The 15,419-nt window shown below is 43.0% G+C and overlaps 1 protein-coding gene across 1 annotated transcript in view; it reads right to left on the reverse strand.

The window, feature by feature from the left end:
• The window catches only part of LOC124003564 (lysine-specific demethylase phf2-like), a gene marked incomplete at its 3' end in the record, with an annotated part of 137,545 nt that overhangs the window by 92,427 nt on the left and 29,699 nt on the right, over nt 1–15,419 (reverse strand). Inside the window, 2 exon segments of the mRNA XM_046311921.1 lie at nt 980–1,091; nt 1,612–1,697. Of these exon segments, the coding sequence (XP_046167877.1) occupies nt 980–1,091; nt 1,612–1,697 (198 nt within the window).

The raw sequence follows: 15,419 nt of genomic DNA on the forward strand, positions 1-15,419 counted from the left end.
TGTATATAACCATGTTATTACCTGGTACTCCCTGTATATAACCATGTTATTACCTGGTACTCCCTGTATATAACCATGTTATTACCTGGTACTCCCTGTATATAACCATAGTAACCATGTTATTACCTGGTACTCCCGTATATAACCATGTTATTACCTGGTACTCCCGTATATAACCATGTTATTACCTGGTACTCCCGTATATAACCATGTTATTACCTGGTACTCCCTGTATATAACCATGTTATTACCTGGTACTCCCGTATATAACCATGTTATTACCTGGTACTCCCTGTATATAACCATGTTATTACCTGGTACTCCTGTATATAACCATGTTATTACCTGGTACTCCTGTATATAACCATGTTATTACCTGGTACTCCTGTATATAACCATGTTATTACCTGGTACTCCTGTATATAACCATGTTATTACCTGGTACTCCCCGTATATAACCATGTTATTACCTGGTACTCCCCGATATAACCATGTTATTACCTGGTACTCCCTGTATATAACCATGTTATTACCTGGTACTCCGTGTATATAACCATGTTATTACCTGGTACTCCCTGTATATAACCATGTTATTACCTGGTACTCCCTGTATATAACCATGTTATTACCTGGTACTCCCCGTATATAACCATGTTATTACCTGGTACTCCCTGTATATAACCATGTTATTACCTGGTACTCCCCGTATATAACCATGTTATTACCTGGTACTCCCTGTATATAACCATGTTATTACCTGGTACTCCCTGTATATAACCATGTTATTACCTGGTACTCCCCGTATATAGTCGTGTTCTTTTTTTTTTACTGTTATTCACTGTGCATTTTTTCCAACTTTTTGTAAAAAAATATACATCTTTAACTCTGCATTGTTGGAAAAGGACCTTCCACTGTTACTCTACACCTTTTTACAAAGCATGTGAGGAATAAAATTGATTTGATTTGAGTTGTTGTTTACCTGGGGAAGGTGCGACTGCGTAGCTCCTTGATGAACACCTGACTGCCGTTCTGAACAGCTCGGATGTCTCCACTCTGTCCCGTGTCGTGTTTATTCCTTTTCTTGTTTTTCACTAAACACACAAAGACAAGAACAAGATTAAGACAACATACATGCTTATAGCAGTGCAGTCCTATTCACTAGACACCAAACTGAAGAAAACGGAGCGGAATGCTATGGTTTTACACTAATGAATAAAGCCCTGTGCAGTGTCAGCCTGTGGGACTGCACGTACACGACTGCATGTACAGGACTGCAGGTACAGGACAGCAGGTACAAGACTGCATGTACAGGACAGCAGGTACAGGACAGCAGGTACAGTACAGCAGGTACAATACTGCATGTACAGGACAGCAGGTACAGGACAGCAGGTACAAGACTGCATGTACAGGGCAGCATGTACAGGACAGCGGGTACAGGACTGCATGTACAGGACTGCAGGTACAAGACTGCATGTACAGGACAGCAGGTACAATACTGCATGTACAGGTCAGCAGGTACAGGACAGCAGGTACAGGGCTGCATGTACAGGACTGCAGGTACAGGACAGCATGTACAAGACTGCAGCAGGTACGCCAGACAGACAGACTTACTGGTGGATTTTCCGTCTGTCTTCTCACAGTTGGGACAGTGGTAGATGTCAATGTCTGGAGCCTCATCTTCATCCACACCAACACAGCTGGAACAGCAGAGAGATATACATTAACACAGCTGGAACAGCAGAGATATACATTAACACAGCTGGAACAGCAGAGATATACATTAACACAGCTGGAACAGCAGAGATATATATATTAACACAGCTGGAACAGCAGAGATATACATTAACACAGCTGGAACAGCAGAGATATACACCAACACAGCTGGAACAGCAGAGAGATATACATTAACACAGCTGGAACAGCAGAGATATACATTAACACAGCTGGAACAGCAGAGAGATACATTAACACAGCTGGAACAGCAGAGATATACATTAACACAGCTGGAACAGCAGAGATATACATTAACACAGCTGGAACAGCAGAGAGATACATTAACACAGCTGGAACAGCAGAGAGATACATTAACACAGCTGGAACAGCAGAGAGATATACATTAACACAGCTGGAACAGCAGAGAGATATACACCAACACAGCTGGAACAGCAGAGAGATATACACCAACACAGCTGGAACAGCAGAGATATATACATTAACACAGCTGGAACAGCAGAGAGATATACACCAACACAGCTGGAACAGCAGGGAGTGATATACAGTGCCAGTCAAAAGTTTGGACACCTATTCATTCACCTACTCATATTCTACATTGTAGAATAATAATGAAGACTTCAACACTATAAAATAACACATATGGAATCATGTAATAATCAAAAAAGTGTTAAACAAATCAATAATATATGTTATATTTGAGATTCTTCAAAGTAGACACCCGTTGCCTTGATGACAGCTTTGCTCACTCTTGGCATTCTCTCAACCAGCTTCACCTGGAATGATTTTCCAACAATTTTGAGGGACTTTCCACATATGCTGAGCAGTTGTTGGCTGCTTTTCCTTCACTCTGCGGTCCAACTCATCCCAAACCAACTCAATTGGGTTGCGGTCAGGTGATTGTGGAGGCCAGGCCATTTGATGCAAACTCCATCACTCTCCTTATTGGTCAAATAGCCCTTACACAGTCTAGAGTTGTGTTGGGTCACTGTCCTGTTGAAAAACAAATTATAGTCCCACTAAGCAGAGACCAGATGGGATGGCGTATCGCTGCAGAATGATGTGGTAGCCATGCTGGTTAAGTGTGCCTTCAATTCTAAATAAATCACAGACAGTGTCACCAGCAAAACACCCCCACACCATCGCACCTCTTTCTCCATGCTTCATGGTGGGACCCACACATTCAGAGATCCTCCATTCACCTACTCTGCATCTCACAAAGACACAGCGGTTGGAACCAAAAATCTCAAATTTGGACTCATCAGACCAAAGGACAGATTTGGTCCAATAATGTCCAATAATCGTGTTTCTTGGCACAAGCAATTCAGGGGGTACTGGTTAGTAATGAGACTATATGCAGGGGGTACTGGTTAGTAATGAGACTATATGCAGGGGGTACTGGTACGGAGTCAATGTGCGGGGGTATCGGTTAGTAATGAGACTATATTCAGGGGGTACTGGTTAGTAATGAGACTATATACAGGGGTCCGGTACAGAGTCAATGTGCGGGGGTACAGGTTAGTAATGAGACTGTATGCAGGTAGTCAGGAGGATTTGGTACATAAGATGATCTGGCACGGTCTTTGGGTACCGGTACAGAGTCAATGTGCGGGGGTACAGGTTAGTAATGAGACTATATGCAGGGGGTACTGGTACAGAGTCAATGTGCAGGGGTACAGGTTATTAATGAGACTATATGCAGGGGGTACCTGTTAGTAATGAGACTATATTCAGGGGTACTGGTTAGTAATGAGACTATATTAGGGGTACCAGTCCCGAGTCAGATGGGGGGTATCAGTTAGTAATGAGACTATATACAGGGGGTACCAGTCCCGAGTCAATGTGCGGGGGTATAGGTTAGTAATGAGACTATATACAGGGGTACCAGTCCCGCAAAGTCAATGTGCGGGGGTAGAGGTTAGTAATGAGACTATATACAGGGGTACCAGTCCCAGTGAATGTGCGGGGGTATAGGTTAGTAATGAGACTATATACATGGGGTACCAGTCCCGAGTCAATGTCAGGGGGTATAGGTTAGTAATGAGACTATATACAGGGGGTACCAGTCCCAAAAAGTCAATGTGCTCTGCATCTCAAAGACACAGGGTATAGACCAGTAGGACAGGTTGGTCCAATAATGTCCAATAATCGTGTTTCTTGGCACAAGCAATTCAGGGGTACTGGTTAGTAATGAGACTATATGCAGGGGTACTGGTTAGTAATGAGACTATATGCAGGGGTACTGGTACGGAGTCAATGTGCGGGGGTATCGGTTAGTAATGAGACTATATTCAGGGGGTACTGGTTAGTAATGAGACTATATACATGGGGTACCGGTACAGAGTCAATGTGCGGGGGTACAGGTTAGTAATGAGACTGTATGCAGGGGGTACCGGTACAGAGTCAATGTGCGGGGGTACAGGTTAGTAATGAGACTATATGCAGGGGGTACTGGTACAGAGTCAATGTGCAGGGGTACAGGTTAGTAATGAGACTATATGCAGGGGGTACCGGTTAGTAATGAGACTATATTCAGGGGGTACTGGTTAGTAATGAGACTATATGCAGGGGGTACCAGTCCCGAGTCAATGTGCGGGGGTATCAGTTAGTAATGAGACTATATACAGGGGGTACCAGTCCCGAGTCAATGTGCGGGGGTATAGGTTAGTAATGAGACTATATACAGGGGGTACCAGTCCCGAGTCAATGTGCGGGGGTAGAGGTTAGTAATGAGACTATATACAGGGGGTACCAGTCCCGAGTGAATGTGCGGGGGTATAGGTTAGTAATGAGACTATATACAGGGGGTACCAGTCCCGAGTCAATGTGCGGGGGTATAGGTTAGTAATGAGACTATATACAGGGGTACCAGTCCCGAGTCAATGTGCGGGGGTATAGGTTAGTAATGAGACTATATACAGGGGGTACCAGTCCCGAGTCAATGTGCGGGGGTATAGGTTAGTAATGAGACTATATACAGGGGGTACCAGTCCCGAGTAAATGTGCGGGGGTATAGGTTAGTAATGAGACTATATACAGGAGGTACCAGTCCCGAGTCAATGTGCGGGGGTAGAGGTTAGTAATGAGACTATATACAGGGGGTACCAGTCCCGAGTCAATGTGCGGGGGTATAGGTTAGTAATGAGACTATATACAGGGGGTACCAGTCCCGAGTCAATGTGCGGGGGTATAGGTTAGTAATGAGACTATATACAGGGGGTACCAGTCCCGAGTCAATGTGCGGGGGTATAGGTTAGTAATGAGACTATATACAGGGGGTACCAGTCCCGAGTCAATGTGCGGGGGTATAGGTTAGTCAAAGTTATTTGTAAAGTAGATAAATATAATAAACAGCGTGTAGCAGCAGTAAAAGGGGGGGGGCAATGTATAAATAGTCTGGTGGCCATTTTATTAATTGTTTAGAAGTTGTTAAGGAGCCTTTTGGTCCTAGACTTGGCGCTCCAGTACTGCTTGCCGTGCGGTAGCAGAGAAAACAGTCTGAAGTTACCAGCCTCAGCTCATCGACCATGAAGACCTGATTCACGCAGTCTCCTCTTAACAGTTGATGTTGAGATGGGTATTTTACTTGAACTCTGTGAAGCGTTTATTTGGGCTGCAATTTCTGAGGTTGGTAATTCTTCATCCCCTGCAGCAGAGGTAACTCTGGGTCTTCCTTTCCTGTGGTGTTCCTCATGAAAACCAGTTTCATCATAGCGTTTGATGGTTTTTGTGACGTCACTTGAATAAACTTTCAAGTCCTTGAAATTTCCATTTTGACTGACCTTCAAGTCTTAAAGTAATGATGGGCTGTCGTTTCTCTTTGCTTATTTGAGCTGTTCTTGTCATAATATGGACTTGGTCTTTTACCAAATCATCTGTATACGACCCATACATTGTCACAACACAACTGATTGGCTCAAACGCATTAAGAAGGAAAGAAATTCCACAAATGTACTTTTAACAAGACACACCTTTTCATTGAAATGCATTCCAGGTGACTACCTCATGAAGCTGGTTGAGAGAATGCCAAGAGTGTGCAAAGCTGTCATCAAGGCAAATGGTGGCTACTTTGAAGAATATCACATGTGTGTCACTTTTTTGGTTACTACATGATTTCATATGTGTTATTTCATAGTTTTGATGTCTTCACTATTATTCAACAACGTAGAAAATAGTGAAACTAAAGAAAAACCCTGGAATGAGTAGGTGTGTCCAAACCTTTGACTGGTACCAACCCTTCTATTTTGACCCATAGTTACGCACATGTAGGTTTTGGTGCCAAACAACCAACCCGTCTATCATAATCTGTTCAAAAGTTATTACCCTCGTAGGATGGCCAGAATCAGGGTGAAAAAATCAATGGAGGCCAGATAAATAAAGTGGTCAAAAAAAAAATTCGCATCTCGTCATCTAGGCTGGATGCTGTGAGAGAATTGAACACGCCATCTTTCTTCTCAAATCCGCAGGACATGAAACAATAGAGAGTTAAGATGGATATTTTGAGACATGACATGTAGTATGTTCATTTGTAGTATATGCTTTTCATATTACTTCAAAATTCCTGTTCTTTTTTATTTATTTATAAAAACGAACAAGCACACACCTCTGTGAAATGTCAATGGAGCATTGCGCGTATACCAAGCATTTTATTTTCAACGCCTTATACATTTAATTCATCTCGTCATTCTAATTTAGCTTTTTGCAACCAAGGGAAAAAACTGAAGATAACGACCACAAAATGTCAAATCCTCAAAAGTTGAAATTAGAAAGCTGCACCGCTAACTGTCACGTTCTGACCATAGTTCTGTTATAACATAGTTTCTGTTATCTTTGTTTTAGTACGGTCAGGGCGTGAGTTGGGGTGGGAGGTCTATGTTTGTTTTTCTATGTTGGTTTTTGTGTTCGGCCTACTATGGTTCTCAATCAGAGGCAGGTGTCGTTAGTTGTCTCTGATTGAGAATCATACTTAGGTAGCCTGGGTTTCACTTTTAGTTTGTGGGTGTTTGTTTCCATGTGAGTGTTTGGGCCACACGGTACTGTTTCGGTTTCGTAAATTCACGTTGTTATTTTCTGTTTAGTGTTCTGAGTTTGAATTAAAAATCCTCATGAACACTTACCACGCTGCGCTTTGGTCCGATCCTTACTCCTCCTCAGACGAAGAGGAGGAAATACGTTTCAGAAACACCCACCACAAGAGGACCAAGTAGCATGGTAATGGGCAGCAGCAGCAGCGGCCGAAAACACAAGACTCCTGGACTTGGGAGGAGATTTTGGACGGCAAGGGACCCTGGGCACAAGCAGGGGAATATCGCCGCCCTGTAACAGAGCTGGAGGCAGCGAAAGCGGAGAGGCGCCGGGAATGAGAAGGCAGCACGGCAGCGCGGCTGGAAGCCCGAGAGTCAGCCCCAAAAACTTATTGGGGGGTGTGGCTAAGTCAGGTAGGAGACCTGAGCCAACTCCCCGTGCTTACCGGAGAGCGAGAGGGACCGGGCAGAGGGACAGGGCAGGCACCATGTTATGCGGTGGAGCGCACGGTGTCCCCGGTGCGTGTGCATAGCCCAGTGCGGTATATTCCAGCTCCTCGTATCGGCCGGGCTTGAGTGGGCATCGAGCCAGGTGCCATGAAGCCGGCTCTACGCATCTGGTCTCCAGTGTGTCTCCTTGGGCCTGCGTACATGGCACCAGCTTTACGCATGGTGTCCCCGGTTCGCCAGCACAGCCCAGTGCGGGCTATTCAACCTCAACGCACTGGCCTGGCTACGGGGAGCATTCAACCAGGTAAGGTTGGGCAGGCTCGGTGCTCAAGAGCTCCAGTGCGCCTGCACGGTCTGGTCTGTCCGGTGCCACCTCCACGCACCAGCCCTCCGGTGGCAGCCCCCCGCACCAGGCTGTCTCTCCCTACAGGTGCTCCCGCCTGTCCAGCACCGCCAGAGTCTCCCGTCTATCCTGAGCCGTCAGAGTTTCCCATCTGTCCTGAGCCACCAGTCTCCCATCTGTCCTTAGCCGCCAGAGTCTCCCGTCTGTCCTGAGCCGCCAGAGTCTCCCGTCTGTCCTGAGCCGCCAGAGTCTCCCGTCTGTCCTGAGCTGCCAGAGTCTCCCGTTTGTCCTGAGCCGACAGAGTTTCCCATCTGTCCTGAGCCGCCAGAGCCGCCAGCCAGCCAGGAGCCGCAAGAGAATAAGATGAAGCTCCATAATATGGATAACTACTGAAAGATAGCTGATATGCGTTGTTCCACATCGTAAAGGACAGGGTGCAACCTTAGGTAGGATGCTGGCAGACATCTGCAGCGGTACAGCAAAGCCAAGTCAGCCCGTGTGCATGTTTCTCACAGAGGAAGTTATATGATAGGTTACAATGACTTTGCTCATGATCATGCAAATGACATGTAACTAACTATAAATTCCTAGAATGCGGGAGCATTTTCATTACCTGGACAACCATTCATCTTGGGGCGACGGGGAGAGCGGGTTTGCAAAATGCTGACATATCACGCAATTATACCATTTATAAAATCTTTATTATATAATTTTAATAAAGACTAGCTCAAAAATAAGCGGATGTGCAAAAACACATTTTTCCCCCTATTTGAATCTGCTCCATTGCTCAGAAGGCCCAGTGGACACAAGGATGTTTGGTTCATCTCAGTCACCAACAGGAATAACTTTGCAGCTGTTTCTGATGAATAAACAATGCTATGCTGGTGGGAGGTAACATTTAAATAAAACCCAGCCCTGACACCAAACAGGCTTAACATAGGTTTTTTTGTTGCCATATCATAGGAAAATACAATGCATTCACACAGATTTGCACGAAGTGGGCAGTTAGGCCTGGTCACTACAATCTCAAATATACAGTTGAAGAAGGAAGTTTACATACACCTTGGCCAAATACATTTAAACTCAGTTTTTCACAATTCCTGACATTTAATCCTAGCAAAATGTCCCTGTCTTTAGGTCAGTTAGGATCACCACTTTATTTTAAGAATGTGAAGTGTCAGAATAATAGTAGAGATAATTATTTATTTCAGCTTTGATTTCTTTCATCACATTCCCAGTGGGTCAGAAGTGTACATACACTCAATTAGTATTTGGTAGCATTGCCTTTAAATTGGGTCAAACGTTTCGGGTAGCCTTCCACAAGGTTCCCCCAATAAGTTGGGTGAATTTTGGCCCATTCCTCCTGACAGAGCTGGTGTACCTGAATCAGGTTTGTAGGCCTCCTTGCTCGCACACGCTTTTTCAGGTCTGCCCACACATTTCCTATAGGATGGAGGTCAGGGCTTTGTGATGGCCACTCCAATACCTTGACTTTGTTGTCATTAAGCCATTTTGCCACAACTTTGGAAGTATGCTTGGGGTCATTGTCCAATTAGAAGACCCATTTGCGACCAAGCTTTAACTTCCTGACTGATGTCTTAAGATGTTGCTTCAATATAACCACATAATTTTCCTACCTCATGATGCCATCTATTTTGTGAAATGCACCAGTCCCTCCTGCAGCAAAGCACCCCCACAACATGATGCTTCCACCCTCGTGCTTCACGGTTGGGATGGTGTTCTTTGGCTTGCAAGCGTCCCCCTTTTTCTTTCAAACATAACGATGGTCATTATGGCCAAACAGTTCTATTTTTGTTTCATCAGACCAGAGGACATTTCTCCAAAAAGTACTCTTTGTCCCCATGTGCAGCTGCAAACCGTAGTCTGTCTTTTTTATGGCGGTTTTGAAGCAGTGGCTTCTTCCTTGCTGAGCGGCCTTTCAGGTTATGTCAATATAGGACTCGTTTTACTGTGGATATAGATACTTTTGTACCTGTTTCCTCCAGCATCTTCACAAGGTCCTTTGCTCTTGTTCTGGGATTGATTTGCACTTTTCCCACCAAAGTACGTTCATCTCTCGAAGACAGAACGTGTCTCCTTCCTGAGCGGTATGCCAGCTGTGTGGTCCCATGGTGTTTATACTTGCGTACTATTGATTGTACAGGTGAACGTGTTACCTTCAGGCGTTTGGAAATTGCTCCCAAGGATGAACCAGACTTCTACAATGTTTATCTGAGGTCTTGGCTGATTTCTTTTGATTTTCCCATGATGTCAAGCAAAGAGGCACTTGAGTTTGAAGGTAGGCCTTGAAATACATCCCCAAGTACACCTCCAATTGACTCAAATTATGTCATTTAGCCTATCAGGAGCTTCTAAAGCCATGACAGCATGTAAATTTCTGACCCACTGGGATTGTGATACAGTGAAGTATAAGTGAAATAATCTGTCTGTAAACAATTGTTGGAAAAATGACTTGTGTCATGCACAAAGTAGATGTCCTAACCGACTTGCCAAAACTATAGTTCGTTTTTTAAATAAATGTGTGGAGTGGTTGAAAAACAAGTTTGAATGACTCCAGCCTAATAGTATGTAAACTTCCGACTTCAACTGCATCATAATAAGACAGAAATGTTGACTTATTGACTTAAATCGTGGACATCATGGATAACCTCTGGACATTGTCTTTCAGCTCAAAAGAGTGGATTTCTACTGGTGTGGGCGTTTAACGGTTTTGATGGGATATTTTAATTCGTTGGAGTAGGATTTCCAATGGCAAGGCAGCCTGGTGTCATAGACTAGACGTAAAATAGTAAACGATAAATCCGGGCCATTCAAATTAGTTACGTTTGGTATGGTTACATAAGACAGATGGTTACTTGAGGCAAAAACGATAGTAGGGTGGTTGGTCGGGTGGATGGGTGGGAATATAATTCCCAAAGGTTGCGAGTTTGAATATCATCACAGACAACTTCAGTATTGTAGCAACTTTTCAACTACTAACTACTTTTAGCAACAACTTAGCATGTTAACTAACCCTTTTATCTAACCCTTCCCCTAAACCTAACCTTAACCCTTTAACCTAACCCCTAAACTTAACTCTGAGCTTAAACATAACCCTAAACCCTAGGCTAGCTAATGTTAACCAGCTAGCTAACGTTAGCCACCTAGACAGAATTTGTAACATATCATACGTTTAGAAAATTCGTAACATACTGTATGTTTTGAAAATTCGTACAATATAATATGAATTGTAATTTGTAACATCATACGAAATGGGTGAAGGACATCCACAAATTAATACATACCATAAGAAACAAAACATTATCACACTAAATAGAGTCAGGTAGGAGACCTGAGCCAACTCCCCGTGCTTACCGGAGAGTGAGAGGGACCGGGCAGAGGGACCGGGCATGCACCGTGTTATGCGGTGGAGCGCACGGTGTCCCCGGTGCGTGTGCATAGCCCAGTGCGGTATATTCCAGCGTGTGTCTGATTTACGTACAGAATAATACAAAATACTCTGAGACCAAGTTGGGCAAGGAGGAGGGATGCATGTTGTCACGTTCTGATCTTAGTTGCTTTGTTATGTCTTTGTTTTAGTATGGTCAGAGCGTGAGTTGGGGTGGGTAGTCTATGTCTTTTTTCTATGTTGTGTTTATGTGTTTGGCCTGGTATGGTTCTCAATCAGGGGCAGGTGTCATTCGTTGTCTCTGATTGAGAATCATATTTAGGTAGCCTTTTCCCACCTGAGTTTTGGTGGGTGATTATTTTCTGTCTCGTGTTTTCTGCACCTTTCAGGACTGTTTCGGTTTTCATTTATTTCACGTTGTTATTTTGTATTTTCAGTGTTCAGTCAATAAACATCATGAACACACACCACGCTGCACATTGGTCTGACATTTCTTACTCCTCGTCAGGAGGACAAAGAATTCCGTTACACATGCATAATTTCTATACCAGACGAAGCTTTGCTCAACTGTAATGTTCAGTTCAATGTTTCTATCTTCAAGTGAAGTTTTTATTTTTTCACATGCACAGTAAAATGCTATAATTTCAAATCCTACCCAACAGCACAGTAAAATGCTATCATTTGAATTCAAGCCCTACCCAACAGCACAGTAAAATGCTATAATTTCAAGCCCTACCCAACAACACAGTAAAATGCTATAATTTCAATTCAAGCCCTACCCAACAGCGCAGTAAAATGCTTTCAATTCAAGCCCTACCCAACAGCGCAGTAAAATGCTTTAATTTCAAGTCCTACCCAACAGCACAGTAAAATGCTATAATTTCAATTCAAGCCCTACCCAACAGCGCAGTAAAATGCTTTCATTTCAAGCCCTACCCAACAACACAGTAAAATGCTTTAATTTCAAGCCCTACCCAACAGCACAGTAAAATGCTTTAATTTCAATCCCTACCCAACAGCACAGTAAAATGCTTTAATTTCAAGCCCTACCCAACAGTGCAGTAAAATGCTTTAATTTCAAGCCCTACCCAACAGCACAGTAAAATGCTATCATTTCAATCCCTAGCCAACAGCACAGTAAAATGCTTTAATTTCAATCCCTACCCAACAGCACAGTAAAATGCTATCATTTGAATTCAAGCCCTACCCAACAGCACAGTAAAATGCTATAATTTCAATTCAAGCCCTACCCAACAGCACAGTAAAATGCTATCATTTCAATTCAAGCCCTACCCAACAGCACAGTAAAATGCTTTAATTTCAAGCCCTACCCAACAGCACAGTAAAATGCTATAATTTCAATTCAAGCCCTACCCAACAGCACAGTAAAATGCTATCATTTCAATTCAAGCCCTACCCAACAGCACAGTAAAATGCTTTATTTTCAAGCCCTACCCAACAGCACAGTAAAATGCTATCATTTGAATTCAAGCCCTACCCAACAGCACAGTAAAATGCTTTAATTTCAAGTCCTACCCAACAGTACAGTAAAATGCTTTTAATTTCAAGCCCTACCCAACAGCACAGTAAAATGCTATCATTTGAATTCAAGCCCTACCCAACAGCACAGTAAAATGCTTTAATTTCAAGTCCTACCCAACAGCACAGTAAAATGCTTTTAATTTCAAGCCCTACCCAACAGCACAGTAAAATGCTTTAATTTCAAGCCCTACCCAACAGCACAGTAAAATGCTATCATTTGAATTCAAGCCCTACCCAACAGCACAGTAAAATGCTATCATTTGAATTCAAGCCCTACCCAACAGCACAGTAAAATGTTATCATTTCAATCCCTACCCAACAACACAGTAAAATGCTTTAATTTCAATCCCTACCCAACAACACAGTAAAATGCTTTAATTTCAAGTCCTACCCAACAGCACAGTAAAATGCTTTAATTTCAAGTCCTACCCAACAACACAGTAAAATGCTTTAATTTCAATCCCTACCCAACAACACAGTAAAATGCTTTAATTTCAATCCCTACCCAACAACGCAGTAAAATGCTTTAATTTCAAGCCCTACCCAACAGTGCAGTAAAATGCTTTAATTTCAAGCACTACCCAACAGCACAGTAAAATGCTTTAATTTCAAGTCCTACCCAACAGCACAGTAAAATGCTTTAATTTCAATTCAAGCCCTACCCAACAACACAGTAAAATGCTTTAATTTCAATTCAAGCCCTACCCAACAACACGGTAAAATGCTTTAATTTCAATCCCTACCCAACAACACAGTAAAATGCTTTAATTTCAAGTCCTACCCAACAGCACAGTAAAATGCTTTAATTTAAAGACCTACCCAACAACACAGTAAAATGCTTTAATTTCAATCCCTACCCAACAGCACAGCAAAATGCTTTAATTTCAAGTCCTACCCAACAACACAGTAAAATGCTTTAATTTCAATCCCTACCCAAGAACACAGTAAAATGCTTTAATTTCAATCCCTACCCAACAACACAGTAAAATGCTTTAATTTCAAGCCCTACCCAACAGCACAGTAAAATGCTTTAATTTCAAGCCCTACCCAACAACACAGTAAAATGCTTTAATTTCAAGCCCTACCCAACAGCACAGTAAAACGCTTTAATTTCAAGCCCTACCCAACACAGCACTATTCAATATTAAAAAGTATAACTAATAGGACAATCATGTTGAAAAAACAGTAGAAATAAGAAATAAAACAGGAAGCTATATACAAGGTAAATATACAATGTGCAGGGATACTGGAGTATTTGTACATGTAGGGAGGGAGTAGGAGAAAGTGACTGGTAGCAGGATAAATAATAAAGTATGGCAGCAGTGTGTGTGTGTGTGTGTGTGTGTGTGTGTGTGTGTGTGTGTGTGTGTGTGTGTGTGTGTGTGTGTGTGTGTGTGTGTGTGTGTGTGTGTGTGTGTGTGTGTGTGTGTGTGTGTGTGTGTGTGTGTGTGTGTGTGTGTGTACAAGAGTGTCATGTAAACAGGGCAGACAAGTGACTGGTGGCAGGAATATATAAACACAATGGTAATATACTAATGATAGAATATACAGTGCCTTCGGAAAGTATTCAGACCCCTTGACTTTTTCCACATTTTGTTATTTTACAGCCTTATTCTAAAATGGATAACATGTACTTGTTTCCTCATCAATCTACGCACAACACCCCATAATGACGAAGTGAAAACAGGTTTTTAGAAAGGTTAGCAAATGTACTAATAAAAAAGAAAAATAGAAATACCTGTTACGTGTTACGACCCTTTGCTATGAGACTTGAAATTGAGCTCTGATGCCTCCTGTTTCCATTGATCATCATTGAGATGTTTTACAACTTGATTGGAGTCCACTGTGGTAAATTCAATTGATTGGGCATTATTTGGAAAGGCAAACACCTGTCTACATAAGGTCCCACAGTTGACAGTGCATGTCAGAGGAAAAACCCAGCCATGAGGTCGAAGGAATTGTCCTTAAACCCGAGAGAGGATTTTGTTGAGGCACAGATCTGGGGGAAGGGTACCAAATCATTTATCCAGCATTGAAGGTTCACAAGAACACAGTGGCCTCCATCATTCTTAAATGGAAGACGTTTGGAACCACCAAGACTCTTCCTAGAGCCGGCCGCCCAGCCAAACATGAGACGGGCCTTGGTCAGGGAGGTGACCAAGAACCCAATGGTCACTCTGACAGAGCTCCAGTGTTCCTCTGTGGAGATAGAAGAATCTTCCAGAAGGACAACCATCTCTGCAGCACTCCACCAATCAGGTCTTCATGGTAGTGGCCAAACGGAATCTACTCCTCAGTAAAAGGCACATAACAGCCTGCTTGGAATTTGCTAAAATACACCCAAAGACTCTCAGACCATGAGAAACAAGATTCTCTGGTCTGTTGAAACCAAGATTGAACTCTTTGGCCTGAATGCCAAGCATTACGTCTGGAGGAAACCTGGCACCATCACTACGGTAAAGCATGGTGATGGCAGCATCATGCTGTGGGGATGTTTTTCAGCGGCAGTGACTGGGAGACTAGTCAGGATCGAGGCAAGGATGAACGGAGGAAAGTACAGAGAGATCCTTAATGAAAACCTGCTCCAGAGCACACAGACTACATGGACACAACTGAAACACAGACTACATGGACACAACTGAAACACAGACTACATGGACACAACTGAAACACAGACTACATGGACACAACTGAAACACAGACTACATGGACACAACTGAAACACAGACTACATGGACACAGCTGAAACACAGACTACATGGACACAACTGAAACACAGACTACATGGACACAACTGAAACACAGACTACATGGACACAGCTGAAACACAGACTACATGGACACAACTGAAACACAGACTACATGGACACAACTGAAACACAGACTACATGGACACAACTGAAACACAGACTACATGGAC

The sequence above is a fragment of the Oncorhynchus gorbuscha genome, linkage group LG18, assembly GCF_021184085.1.
Source record: "Oncorhynchus gorbuscha isolate QuinsamMale2020 ecotype Even-year linkage group LG18, OgorEven_v1.0, whole genome shotgun sequence".
In the NCBI taxonomy this organism is placed as follows: Eukaryota; Metazoa; Chordata; class Actinopteri; order Salmoniformes; family Salmonidae; genus Oncorhynchus; species Oncorhynchus gorbuscha.